The sequence below is a fragment of the Pollicipes pollicipes genome, unplaced genomic scaffold (assembly GCF_011947565.3).
Source record: "Pollicipes pollicipes isolate AB1234 unplaced genomic scaffold, Ppol_2.1 Scaffold_2555;HRSCAF=2994_pilon_pilon_pilon, whole genome shotgun sequence".
NCBI classification, from domain to species: Eukaryota; Metazoa; Arthropoda; class Thecostraca; order Pollicipedomorpha; family Pollicipedidae; genus Pollicipes; species Pollicipes pollicipes.
The window spans coordinates 19,042,227-19,059,478 of NW_023596136.1; the positions used below are offsets into that span (position 1 = coordinate 19,042,227).

A 17,252-nucleotide genomic window follows, 5' to 3' on the forward strand; every position below is an offset into this window, starting at 1 on the left:
CTGCGTTGCGATGCTGATCGGTGTTGTTACAATCCGCAGAGCGGCGCTTTTGACGTCTCTTGAAATGCGTGTGATTAGGATTTTAGGGTTGACAAGACGGTTTAAGAAGTGTGAGTGAAATATTGGAAAGGGCAACTTACTGCGTATATATTGTTGCCTTTTTAGCAGTTATCACTGCTTGTGATTATGATGGTCATTGCAGAAGTTGAATGAAATAACTTATTGTCGTGAAAATAATGCGATATTTAGTATCTTCTTGCGGTTTTGATGTTCCCAATCTACTAAGGTGAGGATGACCGAAAGCCATATGCTTAGGTTTAGTGATCTTGCGCCAAATACACAAAAGTTACAGTGATTCACAAAACTGGAACTCAATCAAATTGTACCTGACTTTATTTTTTTTCGCAAAACATCATGTTCACATTTGTTTTTGTTCAGTGCTTCAAGCTTTGGTAGAATTTATTACTCAAATGTGTTGACACATCAGTATGATGCAAACATTACAGGGCACACGCTGAAAAAGGCAAGGGGAATGCAATATATTTATTTCATAGAGGTAGGCATAGAGTTAAATGAGATTTCTCCCGCAGGGTCGGCTACTTTAAATCTAAATTCTGAGTCTTTCAAAAGGGTTTCGAAAAACTAGCATTACCCGTCATCGTACGCGGCTGACGAAACGGTAGGTGAAAAGCGCGAAAAAGTGGGATGCTTCCCTAAACCGCACGTTTTTGGGCATCACTCAACACATATCCAGCAGTACAAGCTTGTTTTTCCATTTAGAGCGTGCAGATGTTCCGGCGCGGGAGGAGGGTGAAAGACACTGGGATATCGAACAAACTTCCTTGGTAGGAGTTTGACTTCTTCTAATGGAGCCCACTGCTGACTGATAAATTGGTTATAAAGTCCATACGCAGTATGACAAATACTAAGTTATGTGCAGCTGCAAAGTGTTTATTTCATTGTTAGCGTCAATAGCTGTGAGAATTGTTGTCCTGGAAGTATTACGAATAAAAAAAATCCAAGAAAGGCGTAATTTGGCACCATACGTCTCAAGGATGTGGCATCCAGTTCAAGATGCCTTGCCGCAGCACGTCCAACACCCAGTTTGCCGCACTTCCGTGCCAATCTGGTGGAATTCCTAATGAGCTAAGGAGCCTCAGGCATTGTTGGCTGCTGCAAGTTTTAACATCTTGGGAGCAGTCCTGCAAGGGCAGCTGGGACCGTCTGCACCGCAAACGGCTCCTCAACTGGCGTCCGACTGCTGTCCCATCGCGCCGAGCCCGCCGCCACGACCACCATATACCACACGCTATCTGACCTGATCCGAATATTAAGCGGAAATAATGCCCATGGCCGGCCGGCGCCGGCCTGAAACCGATGCCGGGTGGCTGGCGCGCCTGATTCTCTCTTTCCGGCCCATTTCCCGTCGGCTAATGATTTGAATATTGATCAGCGCGGCCACGGGGCCTGGAAAGGGCTTTTGCCGCTGGGCGGACCACCCGCGGACCAGCGAAGAGTGCGGGACTGACTCGATTTAGAGCCGGGTTCAGTTGCTAGGAGTAGGTGACGGCTTCGCCCTCACAGGCTCATGCGCCTGCGCTTCGTCAGATGTGGTAGTGGTCGCGCCGATGATGGTCTGCCGTGGTGATGTTAGTGTAGAAACTGTTGCTGCCGCTTTTGCATACGCTAGCCCTGGTTACTGGCAAGGCTCGGCACCAGTTAGAACTGAAATTGTAGTTAAGCTGAGACCCCAAAGAATTCTGGCGCCTACCCGTGAGACGCACGCAGCCACAGGTGATGCAAATTGCATTTTAGCGCGTCACGCATACACGTAATTACTTCACAGCTTGCCTCGGAGATGGCATTGGATCACGTAAAGCCCAGATAGAAAATGATTGCTTTTTTACGGACGAAGTTTCAAGCGTCTCAACGTCTCCACTCTCACATGTGCGCGACATAATCGGCTAATGTTGGCTACACGAAGCCACAAAGGCATCTCAAAGGGAATATACCACTTGCTTGCACTTTTCGCGCCAGGTTAGATCAGACGAGTTCGATTTGGTCGGCAATACTAGCTTCCGTAAACCTGAATAGCTTAAAACTCCGAATCGAAATAGCCACTCCGACAGGAGAAGTCTCAGTGCACTGCATGCTCATCCGTACGAAATTAACACTTTCATTTGCGTGGTTTTTCCAAACATGGGTGTTGTCGGGCGGGGAGGAGGAGGAGGAGGAGGAGGAGGAGGAGGAGTAAAGGATAGGGGGAGACCTTAATTTTCATTGGTCGAGCTGAAAATTACACATCCGGGTTCGGCCCATCAGATGACCTGGCGAACTAATCTTCATCTAAATCTGAGGCATGGGTGTTGGGCGCCGGTTGGTATGTCCTGGAATGCGCTTTCTGCAAAATGGATAGTTCGTGTAAAAATATCGACACTACTGACAAAATCAGCACTTACTTCACGGTTAGTAACTTTTCGAGATGAGCCTAAGGCAGCCCCCCCCCCTCATTGGCCGAGGGTTAAGGTTTATGAACTGACCTTATTGTCAGATACAACACGAACACTAGAAACTCAACCATCGCGTAAATTGCTCATGTTACGGTGATATGTGATCTGCTCCCAATATCAATTTGGAAATTGTACTGGACAGATAGACGACCCGAACTACCTGGCACATGTAGAATGTGAAGTCATAAACTATTTGAAAGTACTGTTTTCCGATGCACGGTAATTTTCTACACCGTGTGGCTGCCACTGGGTTTACATGCGGGGCCGACAGCGCGCGTTCAATACAGCGCCCAGCGTTATGAGAAGTTGTGGTTGCTCATTACCATCTAATTAAAGTTTACTTTTCCGGCACAATGTGCTGTATGGCTCGTACCAAAAATGGTGCTGGGTGCTAATTAGTGCCCACTAGCTTTAAGTGTGGGGACTGGAAATTATGTAGAATGTTGACCAATATCGTCACAATGTGTTACTCGAAATGTCATAACTAGCGTTCCCAAAATTTTGCGTGATCATAAAGAGCAACAGCATACGCACCCCACGTTGAAACAGCTGATCAGGAACGGAACTCATAGGTTGTCTGACATCAACGTCAACCGAAACCGGTGATGACATCCAATCAGTACATCAGTATGCTTTGGTTGTTTTTCTTATTTTTGGGCGTTGTGTCTGCCAGCATGACCAAGCCAAAAATGGACGGCTAAAACGCTTTACTGCTTGGGTGACCGGATGATGTTGATGCTTAACATCAACCTCTGACGTAAATGCTGCGAAACAACTGGTCAGGTATAGCAATCATAGATTATTTGACGTCACGTCAACCAGTGCTATAGCGCATCCAATTACCAAACTGATGCCCCGTTTTGTATTTTGTGTTGTCTTTTGTGTTTGTCAGCACGGCAAATCTAAAAATGGCTGGCTGAAACCATTTAATGCTTGGAAGCCGTGATTGGTTGATACTGATGTTGTTTGATGATGGGTAGAAGAACCACTGAACATTTAATCGGCTCCAATAACCCAGAAGACATGCGAAACAAAACATAATGTTTATGTACATTTTGAGGGTCGCCAGTGATTGACGTTGACGTCGAATGAAAACCTGTTACTGCTGTCCTTGGCAATCCATTTCTACATCAGCTGCACTGCTAATGAAAAATGGACAAAATGACTAAACTTAACACTAAACGGTGTCATTCACCTAATCCAATATACCGTTATGAGTGCACGAGTGAATTAATTATCTGATGATATCGATGATTAACAGCGGAAGTGAGTGACTGGATGTGAGGTGAAGCTGATGTAAACTCAGGATGTAAATATTTTGTGGCAAGGTAGGGCCAAATATCGTCATTTAAATTGAGCGACGCTTCGTTCCACCATACTCGCGGTGGTGGGCATGTTACATCTGTGTGATAATAAGGTATGAATGTTGCCAGTAGATATGTACGGTTGTAATAACCACATCATGCGGTGTAAACAGTTGGCCAATTATGCATTAGTGAAAAATGGGAGCAAAAAAACTAGCTGATTTGTTGCTGGTTTGTACCTGTCTAACCAACGCAGCCTGGGACGAAAACAACATCCAATTAAACAATGCTTCCTAATTTAAATTATCCTTCGAACAGCGTCATTATGCTGAACGTCGTAGGAGAGAAGTCAAAGCTATAGTGAAACATTTCGTTGAATTCGCGTGAGAATAGCCGCATATTTTAATATTTTTGACATAAATGTGGCGTATAAGCTCCCACACCATTTGTTACACCGGGATTTTGGCGAATTGATTTAATGAAGATATCACTTAACACACATGGAAAAGTGAAACAAATATTAGTTATTAACTGCATAGCAGTGAGGAGGGAGCCCAAAGGGTATTCTCTCACCAAGGCGGCTACTTCATTAAAAGTTTCTGGGCTTTTAAGGACTTCGAGAAAACTGGATATGCGATAAAATCAAACCCGTGTGATCTATGATAAGTATAAAATGCTAAATACTCAATTTAAGAATACGACTGTAAACTGTTTTGTTTTTAACTGATTCCGAAAAAAACATCCTATAACAAACATTTCTTAGGATATCAATACAATTGACTGTGTCTGGTCAACTCTTAAATATCGAAAGTGACCGTTACTATTTCCGATCATTCAGAGCAAGCCGTGGGTCGAACACTGGGTGGTGCTCAGCCATGTGCCTGGATCGCAAAACAAGATCCAGATTCAGTCCTTTTAGCACAATCTTAAATGATCCTAGATCTTGCAGGATCCTTCGACAACGTATTTTTAGAATCCCACATCCCAGACCAAGGCCCTAGAACAGAAGGTATAACCGTCCGGCCAAATTCCGCTGCTTCGACTGATGACGTCACAAGTGTAATCGGTACGCAATGATCAAAGGCGGATACATGCCTTCCGCAGTTTGTTTGGCTTTTTGAAACGGTTCTAAGACTGGGAGACGTTAAATATCTTTGGTTGGATCATAACAATACTCCGAATAGGTCATAATATCAGCTGCAAGGTACATTAATAATTAATTGGCTGGCGTCACAGCCAAGCGCCTCGGGCTGGAAAGCCGGGGGACGAAACTCTCACAAAGCTTTTTTGGGAATTCATTAGCCGGAGTTAGAAAGATATATGCAAACAGAAAGAACAGGATGCATCTTGGGCGCATCTTAAAGAAACAACAATTAAAAATCATGCTGACATGAAAGGTGAGGGTCAGGGCAAAGGCCTGCAGACCCCCATTACATGTTTGCAGGGGCTGGGTCAAGGGAGGCATTTCCTTTCCTCAAAAAGTGTACGCTCTTTGGCTGTGTCACGAACATGTAGATATACAATACGGTCAGGTCAAGGTCATTCCATAGGTTACTGTGATGATTTGCTGTGTTCATGCAATCTATGATTTAAAATATTTTTCCGTCCATTTTGATCCCGTTATGCAGGTTAAACGACAACTACAGTTTTTTCTGGTCATTACATAGGCAAGATGTAGGTAGGATGTCAAGATGAGGTCATACGAGGCCATCATGACACGCAGTATGCTAGTCATGTCATGCATGTTTCCGGATTGCTCATCCCACAGGAATCCAATATAGTCACTTTTAATCTTGCATCAGGTCATCTTAGTGCCTGAAGAGATCAACACCTGTTGTTTGCTTCAACTTGCCCTGACCTTTGAAAGGCATGCAGCAGCCGTGTGCAGGTAAGGAAATTGATTTTGAACCTGCTGCATAATAGCTACCACTCTGTTCAGGTCTTGTTTGAAATGCAGATTAAACAATTTTTAAAGGGGTAGGGGTTTCAATTTGCCGGCAATAGAGGAAAGCACACCTTTTTGTAACAATTAAACGATGCCTAGTGCACCTTTATTCATGCACGAATAACACACCCCAGCATGCTGTCCTCAACACCATGGGCAGCCATACAATGCCCTTATTCTAAATATCAATGACAATAGAACATAAGTAAAAGACCTGGTCACAGTATCACTTTTCTATACATCATACACAGGTCTCACTATTGGTGGCTTGGGGGCACAGATGCTTGTCCAGTATCTATTCGCAGCAACACAGTCTTCTGACAGTTCTTCTCACTGTAACGACTGCAGACTCTTTCCGTGCCTCCCTCTTAGGTACCTGTCTCTGAAAATTTCATTGCAGGACCCTGGCATATCTAAGCAAAAAAGTAGAGCGCTATAGTCATCATCAGCTGTCAAGGAAAGGTCTAGTCTTTACGATACCTTTGATATCATTGAACTCATACAGCAAGTTACTAAGCCTGGACTTCAAACCATGCAATGGAACAGCTGCAAAAATTCCATATCTGATCACTTTCATGAAAATTATTTCCCCATCACATAATGTGCTTACGTGCACACATACCTAAGGAAGATGATGTGATGATACAAAATTGACGTGGCATGGGATTCAGCCCCCAACAACTATAATAGATAATCACACGGGATTGGAACCCAATCCTATACATAAATATTCACAGCGTTATAACGTTTGCTAGCTGTCATTTATGTTATGCTAATATTGCATGCCTTAAAATGATTTCAAACAAGAAATAAAAAAGAGGCTAGTTATCTGAACAGTGTCAGGATTAATTGAAGAGATGCATCAGCTTTACAACATAATAACAATAATACGGTATATTTTGTACCACCAGGTTCATACATGTCTTCGCAAATGCAGATATAAAAACACAACACACACTATCAAGCATAGTACAAGACAGCAAGCGAAGCACTCAACTCCCCGCAACTGGCCGCCCAATGCCGCCTTACACTAAAACCATGGAGAAAACCCGTGCCTTTAACATCATCAACAGGTTTACATATGGGTACCGCACACACAAACAGCATCGTGCACAATACACTTCTTTAGCTTTCGTGCATACCACACAAAAGCTTCAAACACATAATTAAGTCCAACAAGCACAGTCTCAAAACCCCACAAAACATCAGTAAGATGAACTAAGAAATCACAATCGACACGCAGAAAGTCAAGGTTGGTAAAATTATTTTGTCTCTTCCGCGCCACGCATTTGGCACTTAGCAAGAATGAACCTATGGCGATACACAGGGATGGCAGGGGGCTGATCCCAAACGACCTTTCGACAAAAATCCCCCAAATTCCTTTATGCCAAGTCAAAGGTCAAGTTTTCCCGAACATTGCATTTGTTCCGCTTCACAGCATACTTGCGCGAGCTTGCTTCGGGATGTTTTTTGAACATCATTTTTGACGATATATGGCTCCCTTTATGTAATAATGTTGGCCTGCCGTGCGCCTTTTGCGACATCGTCGGTTGCCGCCCATCGTCCGTACCTGTCGTTAACCACCTTGCAGAGATCTTAAAAAAAAAAAAACACTGCGGCTCGGAAATCAGAAGGGCCAGGAACACATTTTTGCGTCAAAAACGTGCATAATGAATATCCCATAGCCTACTAGAAACTTGGCCGGGATTGCACTACACACCGCAGGTATCCTCAAACAAAACAAAAATGGAGGAGGAAGGTGACATCGACCCCCTATCAGGGCGAGGGCTACACAAATTGCCACATGCTGGCACAACTTGTGAGAGATCTATGCATTATCATGGGAAGAGAATGTGTTGACAGACTTGGCTGTGACTATATCAAGCTTCAGAGCCAAAGCAGCTGTTGAGAATGCTAAGCGACGCTCCTTTAACATTAAATGAACCATATAACCAAGGAGAAAACTTCTCATTACTTTTTGGACTGCTGTAATCACCATACCAACACAGTTTACTCTATAGTGTATTACAAACGAGCGTCTAAGGTAAACTGCAAGATTAAAGTTTGAGGACAGAAGAAAAACTGAGAAAACTTGGCAGTCTTTGGATAAATGAAGAATTACCGAACCTTTATGATACAGACACAAAACAGTAACAGCAAATGCCAGCTTAAAGGGAGTTTGAACTGAAAGAGCGATCTTGAAAGTCATTCAGTAAGTTTATAGCCATACCCATTTAAACACATATACCCCCTAGTTTCTGATCTGCACGCCCGCAAACATGGGTAGCCTACCTCGGGCAGACTATTTCAAGGTCACCCAGGCATCTATGCTATTCGGTAAGATTCATACCTATGCATTTTAAAGGCTTATGTTCCTTCAATTTCTGAGCTACACACATGCGAAGGTGTGCAGCCTCTTTCAGAATGACTTTTAAGGTCACCCTGGCATTCAAGACGCCATTATAACGCCATCCAAATCTTGCTGTTCCGTTTGCCATGCGGTGCCATGCGGTCTTTTCCAGTAACAAGCATAACAACAGATATAATGAGCTTGTTTCACGACGTCTGAAGCCTGTTTCCATATCTTCAATTGTGGAACATTCCCTTGAAGATGGCAAACAATCTGAAAGTGGGGATCTTTTGGTAACTATCATGAACTAGGATTGAGGATTTTTTGTGGAGAGGAAGCCTAGGTTGGGATTTTGTTTGATGTAATGACGGCTGATTGGTATCGCCGGCGTAGGCCTCACACCTCCCAAAAATATATGAATCAAGAGTGTACGATATATGAATCATGGGTACACGAGTATACCATATAAAGTATACAATAATACACGTTTGGACGAAATTCAAACTATACTGCTTTAGGCAGATGCACTGAGCCCTCTCAATAGGTGTATCACCTTCATATATTTATATATGTCATATTCTTATGGGAATGTTCCACATAAGAAGATATGAAGGCAAACTTGAGATATGGTGAGATGACCTCAGTTATAAATCTCGGTATAATTTCAAACCAAAAAGGCTTCGCTGGTCAAAATTATTTCTAGGCTCAGTAAACATGCTCCTCAATACGCTGTTATTTGATTACGTCATCGTACCTTGCACAACATTAATTGAGAGCCAATGGATGGTCATTGTACCTGGAAATCGTGTTCACGAACGTCAGACATAGACTTCTAGACAATTATCGTTTTCTTGGCCTTGATCGCCGCATAGCTAATTGAATGACGGCATTTAAATGGCGTTATGGCGCCGTACGTGCCTGAATGACCTTAACACGCGCCCGGATGGCCGGCTGGATACTGTTCGCTCGGGTGGGTTGGGGGGGGGGGGGGCGGGTCAATTTTACCCCCCTGAGATCTCAAGAGCTATGAGAGCTAGATACACCAAATTCACGGGGTATGTTAACCTATACGCGAATTCACTTACATCAAAGTGTGATCTTCGGGTAAAATAAGGTCAAACAAGGTCAAATTCCAGGTTGGTCTTCAGAGTGCCGCCAGAACCTACATAACTGTTTCCAAGCAAAATATCAGATGCTCATTTAAGGTCAGTGACCTTATTTGACCTTCTGAAGGTCATGGTGACCAAAACCATACAAGACCGCTCTGAGTTTTGTATTTTAATAGGCGACAAAGTTTACGCTACGCAGTATGCTCCTAAAACCAAAAGGTTGACCTGGGTCATTCTAGGCCAGTGACCTTCTCTCACCCCCCAAGAAGTCCATGTAAGATGTAGAATGCGGTTCCTGCTGTCAATAAGTTCGAAATAAGCACCAGAATCTATCCCATACAGCAAGCCCTAGAATAATAAAACAGATTATTTTTGACCTTGGTCAGCCTTCATACCTGACCTTAGGTCAACGCAATTTGCTCATTTAATTGTTATGTTGTCTAAGAAAGAGTTTTAGAGATGGATGCTTTCATATAACACTCCGTTGTTGCATCACATTGAACGATTCCCTAGAAATTGACTTCGCTGATACCGTGGCCTGACTTTGACCTGCTATAGGTCAAAACAGAGGTCACAGGTCAGCGACTTGACGAGGTAGATATAAATTCTTTAACAAACGGTCCGCTTTTCAATTGTCTACAGCTATGCAAAATTTGGCGCGGCTACGCCGCGCCGTTCGGAAACCGTTCCAGAAAAACCTTGGGGAGTCAATTTGATCCCCCACCCTAGCGCGTATTAACAACCTCTCCGAAACAGCCTGCACGTCTTAACGAACTGTGGCCCAGCATCTAGACGGGTTTAGGTCTTTAGAAGAGCAAGAACTCCACCGATTCATCTTTAAGTTGGCTATTTCAGTCCAAAACAGGGAGCTAGAATCGCTTTTGAACTAGGGTGGAGATGAAAAATTCCGCCGCAAAAAGACCGTGCAGGAGTGAAAAAATCAACTCGCAAAAGATGGAACTTGTGATCTTGTGACTGATGCTTCAGCAACAAAGACATGTATTTCAAATTGGCATGGACGTGATATCAGAAGCCTGACAAAACTGTCCTGTTTTTTTAACATCTTAGGTCATTAAAGTAAAACAGAATACCTTAAGCATCGTAAGTTCATGACAGGACAATGAGCATACAAACTTATTAACACCAGCAATTTGATGCTGCACTTTGCACTTCCCTTCCACGACACTTTTAACACAAAACAAAGCAAAGGAAATTCAATAACAAAAAACAAGAACAAAATTCAGCAAGCATAAAACGCTCAAACAAAAAAACGACCTTCGACTACAACACATCAGCCCATCACCATGTTGAACGCAATGGCCATACCTATGGATTCTGTTAAGTTGGGGTCAGGGAAAACAAACATTTTGTCACTGTTTCTTACAAAATACCAATGCTTATTTCCATTAAAGTAGCGTAACGATGCCTAACCTAAAGAGCCTTACTTCATCTCACCCTGTCTAGCCTGTTTGCATCACAGCAGCAGTTGTGAGTTACTGATTCTTGCACAATTCTTATTGCCACTTGCCATGCATTTAACCGACTTAACCTTACTCCTTAATTAGAGTAGCCCATATGTTGAACATCATCTCAGCTCACCTATCTGTTGACAGCAGCACTTGTAATAAAACATGATAAATGTTATTTTTGGCTGGTTTAAACTTGCATTTTTATTCAGTTCATTTGTGTATGCTTGTTGACTTCAGAAAAAGTGGACCTATGTCAAGGACGATAATGGGCATGCTCCACAAAACAATCTCTCTTTTCGAGAAGCAACGTAAGTTTTAGGGTGTTAGGGTACTAGTTTACACCCAAAGTCGGCAATTCTAAGACACTGACCCAAAACCCCATACAGATGTGGAACACTCCCTTTAAAATGTCCGGAAATGCACGTTGGATGTTCGACGGACGTTGGATGCGTTCGAATGACGTTATCATAACGTCGTGGATGCCTGGTTGATCTTGAAATAGTCTCCACGAAATATTTTGCACACCTTCGCTATCATGTACCTCAGAAACTGAAGAGGCGGTCTTAAGAAGGTCAGAGCCGAGAACTTCACGGAATGATTTCAAGATGGCTATTTCAGTTCAAAACCCCATATAGATGTGAAACACTCCCTTCAATACGCAGTAGCGTTTTACTTCACATCCGCTGCCCATATGGTTGGCAAAACCGGTGTTCAAGGTAAAAAAATAATGGTTGCCGAGTCGTTCATATCTGATGTTTGTAGGCACGATTTCGAGATATAAAAGATATATTTCCACATATATTGTCAATTAGCTCTCATCCCCTATGGTACATTGACGCAAGGTACAACACGAATCACATTTTGTGCTACATAATACAAGAAATTACACAATTCCTAGCCATTACAGAACTAAGACTTGTAATCGAATCCCTTGGAAAAAAACCCTATAGCCGAGAATGTAAATCCAGGTCAACATCTTGCACTCCGCGTAATGTGCGATTGCAGAAACGTCACGAGAAAAGGCCAAAACACGAGCACATGATATTTAGCTCAGTGAATACTTCAGCCCGTGCTGTCACCTCTGGGGAGATGGTAGGAAACGCAAGTGAGGGTAAAAAAAGCTCGCTGCGGTGCGGCTGTGCTGCCAGCGCATTTCGGTGGGGGCCAGCATGTGTATTGCGTACGTTGAGTGGACGTGCCGTATGGGTGCTGGTTCCTAAATGGCCTGATATTCACTCAGTGTTTGCATTTATATGTGGGTAAACGGCACGGTTTTTACGAAGTTGATGTTTCTCGCTCATATGCCATGTTGGTTTTGTGAAGCATTCCATGCGGCCTGACGGCGCCAAAGCTTACATTATAGCATACACGGTTTGTAATGCTGACTCGCGTGTCCATAACGGTGTGTTCTTGTGTTCTTGCGTACACCTGTAACCGAATTTCTTTAAAAAATATATACCAATCGGTCGACTTACCCGTTGGTATGGTTACCTGCAGGTTTAACCCCGTCAATGAAGGCCATCCAGTGCAATGTTTCATGCTCTGTCACACAAACACAAACACAAACAAGCAAAACGTAACGTTTCGTGGGACAGAGCTGCCGCTGCATCCACGGACCTACCGACGACGGTGAGATTGCGCCGCCGATGGTCCGTCCAGAACTCTGGTGTCTCGGAGATCACCTCGCACATGTAGCTGTCCGTGGCTTCGGGAGTCAGGCGACGCAGCTGCACCGCGTTGGCATCCGACAGCCCCATCTGTCGACACAAACCAGGCTATACAACATGGAAGGGGGCGCAGTCATTTTGGAGCGTCACTCGATGATATTACTGTCCTAATGTTTCCTTCACGTGTTGTAATATATGAACAAAGCATATAAATAATATGATATATTAACTATAATATATGTAATAACATATGACACAATAATGAATAAACACGCAGGAAAGACGATAACGGTGTGGGGAATAGTAGATCCACGTGGCAACAGCAACCAACATTTGCTCTCTGCCCAAGGGAAGAAGGCGCCTATCCTCTCAGGCGGCGACGGCGTCCCCCACGTTTACCAAACTGGCGGCGTATTTATATCGAGTTGTATCTCGATGTTGTGGATCTTACGACGCGGGTGAAAGTTGATGGACTTATAGTATTTGGCGTATGCATGTCAAGATCAGAAAAGCTATATTCCACGTACCAAACTTTAGAGATATCATAGGTAAAAGTTCAAGATAAATCCGAGCTGACCCTTTTCTTTGAGCTCTAAATGTGCAAACTCATGCAACATGACTCAGGCAATTGAAACCTTAACGACATGACGGGCATCCAAAAGTTTTTGATATTATGGGTAAAGGCTAAAAGTCCATCAGAGAGGACCCCTTCGATTCACCTACAAAATTGTACACTCATAGATCATAACCAAAACACTTGGAAGCCCAAGATGAGCAGGAGCATACAAAATCTTTCTAGATTTGTGCACCAAACTGCAAGGTCACTAAGTGGGTACCGGATGGACATTATTTGTGTCACGCTCTCAACTCTCCTAAAAGTTTGTTTCCCGGGATTCATTCAAACACCCCGAAACCGTAAGTAGCAGGGAAGGTACATAAGAAACCACAAGCATACCAGGCCATTACATGCCTACCTAGCTCCGAACGTTGGTCCGCTTGGAAATTTTTCTACGTACACCTCAGCTTTAGAGGTTCTCAAATGCTTAGGTCATGGTTTATGTGTTCACAAATTTTAAGCTCAATCGAAATGATCCGATTTGATTCACCTCAAACTTTAACCTCATACATGTGGTGAAGGGGAATGCTCCACATTAGGAGATACTCAAGCAACCAGGTGTGAAGAAACAAGCCCACTTATGGCTATCAGTATACTTTAAACTGGGATAGGCAGCGCTAGACATCGCAGTTTCTCTATTTAATAAATATCCTTCTCAAGACCCCACTGTTTGATTGCGTCATGAAACATTTGTGTGACGTTTAAGTGCTGCCAAACTATCTGTGCACGTTTGCCAACCTTGCACTCACTTGTAGCGCTTCAGACCCGCCAAATGGTGGCAGCACAGGATAAGAGTGTTTTCTGAGCCAATTATCGTAATGTGCTCGGGTTTCAGCTCTACCTCATCGCGTTCTTGGATGTTTAGCCTTGAGTTTAAGAAGTTCACTTGTACTTACATACTCAGTTATGGCGTGTTCGTGATTAAAGCTTCCACAGATTGCTCAACGATGACGTATAGCCAATTCAAATCCATGATGTTTGGAAAGTGAACAACGGACGCTAGAGCTGAGCCGCTCGAAAATGATGCTGTTCCCGGCCTTGAACCAGGTATGGCCTGTGGGGCAGCCATATTTGGACGCCGCTGCTATGGTGCCATGCGTGCCTCATTGGCCTTGCAATAGTCTCCACAAAATAGCATGCACATATTTTCGAGCGTATAGCCAAGAATGCTCCACATTACACGAACGGTTTCAGGTCTTAAGAAGGGCAGGGCTGTGAACTGCACCGAATAATCTTCAAAATGGCCATGCCACTTCAAAACCCGATGCAAATGTGAAATGCTCCCTTTAAGATCTGAAACCCCTCCGTTTCTGAGCTACATGACCCCGCAGATGTGCACATGCTATAATGAGGTCAATTAAAACATAATTGTCAAGTAGTTCATATTTTAAGTTCGGGAGCACGATTTCCAGACATGACGAATGTCTGTTGGCTCTCAGTCACTGATTTGCAAGGTACAATCACGCTATAAAAAGGACATACTGTAGATAACTTTACTTGATAGGGCATTTTGTTGCCCAGAAGTCTTTTCCCCCTTAAAATGCACTAATACTTATGTTAAGCATGTATTATAACATTCGATGCTTGCTTCAATATTCTAAAATGTGGAATATACCGCTTAGTTTTTCACTGTCCACTACTGCACCTAACGAATCAAATATGCAAGATCTGGCCCAGCCCAATCCGGTTAATCCAGGTCCAATTGACCTCCGAATCCGCTTTTCCCAGATTTCTTAGTCGAATGTGGTCTGAAGTTACCAGAGCAAGAAAATTTAAGGGAAGGGTCCGGACCAATCCGCTTCTATATTTATGGTTATGAATGGTAATGGGCAAATGTGGTTCATTTAGGTATCTTTAATTTTATTTATTTCGTCATTTCCATCGATAAAGTACAAGAAGGTTCCACGAACCAGTGTGTGATAATCCCTCGCCGTGATAAACCTTCGCTGCGCCCGCTCCGCGCCCGTCGCCGAACGGGCACGGCGGGTCAAAATTGTTGCATTAGAGGGAATGTTCCACACTCCTACGAGGTTTGAACTGAAATAGCCATCTTGAAGATCATTCGGTTCGGATCATAGCTCTACCTTTCCTAAGACGCATTAAAACTCTTTTGATTTCTAAGCTGCACGCCCGCGAACATGTGCAGATGATTTCGGGGGGGGGGGACTATTTCAAGGTCACCCAGGTCCCCACGACACCATAATAACAGTCATTCAAAGGTTATTCCGAGAGAGAGAGAGAGAGAGAGAGAGAGAGAGAGAGAGAGAGAGAGAGAGAGAGAGAGAGAGAGAGAGAGAGAGAGAGAGAGAGAGAGAGAGAGAGAGAGAGAGAGAGAGAGAGAGAGAGAGAGAGAGAGAGAGAGAGAGAGAGAGAGAGTATAGAGAGAGAGAGAGAAGAGAGAGAGAGAGAGAGAGAGAGAGAGAGAGAGAGAGAGAGAGAGAGAGAGAGAGAGAAGAGAGAGAGAGAGAGAGAGAGAGAGAGAGGAGAGAGAGAGGAGAGAGAGAGAGGATAGAGAGAGAGAGAGAAGAGAAGAGAGAGAGGAGAGAGAGAGAGAGAGGAGAGAAGAGAGAGGAGAGAGAAGAGAGAGAGAGAGAGAGAGAGAGAGAGAGGAGAGAGAGGAGAGAGAGAGGAGAGAGAGAGAGAGAGAGAGGAGAGAGAGAGAGAGAGAAGAAGAGGAGAGAGAGAGAGATGAGAAGAGGAGAGAGAGAGAGGGAGAGAGAGAAAGAGAGAGAGAGAGCGAAGAGGCGAGAGAGAGAGGGAGAAAGAGAAGAGAGAGAGGAGAGAGAGAGAGAGAGAGAGAGTAGAGGATAGAGAGAGGAGAGAAGAGAGAGGTAGAGGGAAGAAAAGAGAGAGAGAGAGCGAGAAGAAGATGGATGAGACGCGAGAGAGAGAACGTTGAGACAGGGTAATGGGAGCGGCCGACGGCAACGACGCAGACGGCAGACGGCAGACGGCAGACGGCAGACGGCAGACGGTTCATATCTGGCGTTCATGAGTACAATTTCAAAACAAACAAAAAAACGGTCAGCGCTAGGTTCTCGATAAATGTTGTGCTTGGCACGATAACGCAAGCAAAAGTGACGTATTCAGGATCATATTTTCTAGATAAAGAACTTATCATCATGTTGCATATTTTATACATAATTATGATGTTGTAAAAGTGAAAATACGATTCCCAAGTAAAGGTGACATTTGACCCAGCGCAAGGGGATCAATCATTGATCCAGGAACGAAAAAAATAGTGCCGAGAACAAGTTGAGATCAATTCACTAGTGTTCTCCGCCCAGCCCCACTTTTATGAGTTTGAAAACGATAGGGGGAGCGTCGCATCGCCCTCAAATCAATCTGCGTTATGAAAAACGGCATATGGGGGCGAGGGTTAAGATGCACAGCGTGTTGCCTGTTGGCAATGTAGGTATGCATGGCAAAGAAGGCTCATCATTTTATTGATACGGGCCCGGGTGGCCGGTTGATTACCCTTTCGGTTGGGTGGGGATCAAGTTGAGCCCCCGGGTGATCTCAAAAACTGAGAGTTAAAAACATCAAATTCGCAGGGTACCTCGACCTGTATGGCTAAGTTGTGTTCAAATATGAGGTTTCTAGGTCATGATCTTCTGATCAAATAAGGCCATGTAGGGTCATACTCCAGATTGGTGTCCAAAGGGCCGCGGACATTCCCAAATAACCGCCGTGAACCTTAGGACACTGAGCTTGTTTGATCTTAAGAAGGTCATGGTGACCATAATTATACAAGACGGCATTGATTTTTGCATTGGAATAAACGTCGTGTTATACTATGCGACAGGATCTTAAAACTAAATGTTGAACAGGGGTATTTCAAGGTATTTCCCTATTCTGACCTAGAAGTCCATGGAAGATGCACGATGCGGCTCCTGCTATTGATACATTCAATATGGAAACCATACTTTACCCCATACTGTGGGGTCTCCAGTAAAAAAGCAGGTTGGTTTTGATCGTGGGCTGAACTTCATACCTGACCCTATGTAAAGGAAAATTGTGAATTCAATTGTTGTGTTGCGTAAGAAACTATCGCACAGATGTCTGGATTCGTCTAACGCTCCGCTGCCGCACCAGATTGAACAGTTCCCTGGAAATTGCTCTCGCTGAATCCACGGCCTGATTTTGACCTGGCGTAGGTTAGCGACCTTACAAGATGCATCAAAACGTTTGGTACGAAAAGCTCCGCTGTTCCATTTTCTACCGTTATGCAAAATTTACTGCGGCTACGCAGCACCGTTTGGAAACCATTCCGGTAAAAACC

The 17,252-nt window shown here is 43.9% G+C and overlaps 1 protein-coding gene across 1 annotated transcript in view; it reads right to left on the minus strand.

Annotated features, from left to right (window-relative positions):
- The window catches only part of LOC119098783 (uncharacterized), a 112,922-nt gene that overhangs the window by 60,027 nt on the left and 35,643 nt on the right, over positions 1-17,252 (minus strand). Inside the window, exon 3 of the mRNA XM_037221828.1 lies at positions 12,309-12,444. Coding sequence (XP_037077723.1) covers positions 12,309-12,444 — 136 coding nt within the window. The remainder of the gene's footprint in view (positions 1-12,308; positions 12,445-17,252) is intronic.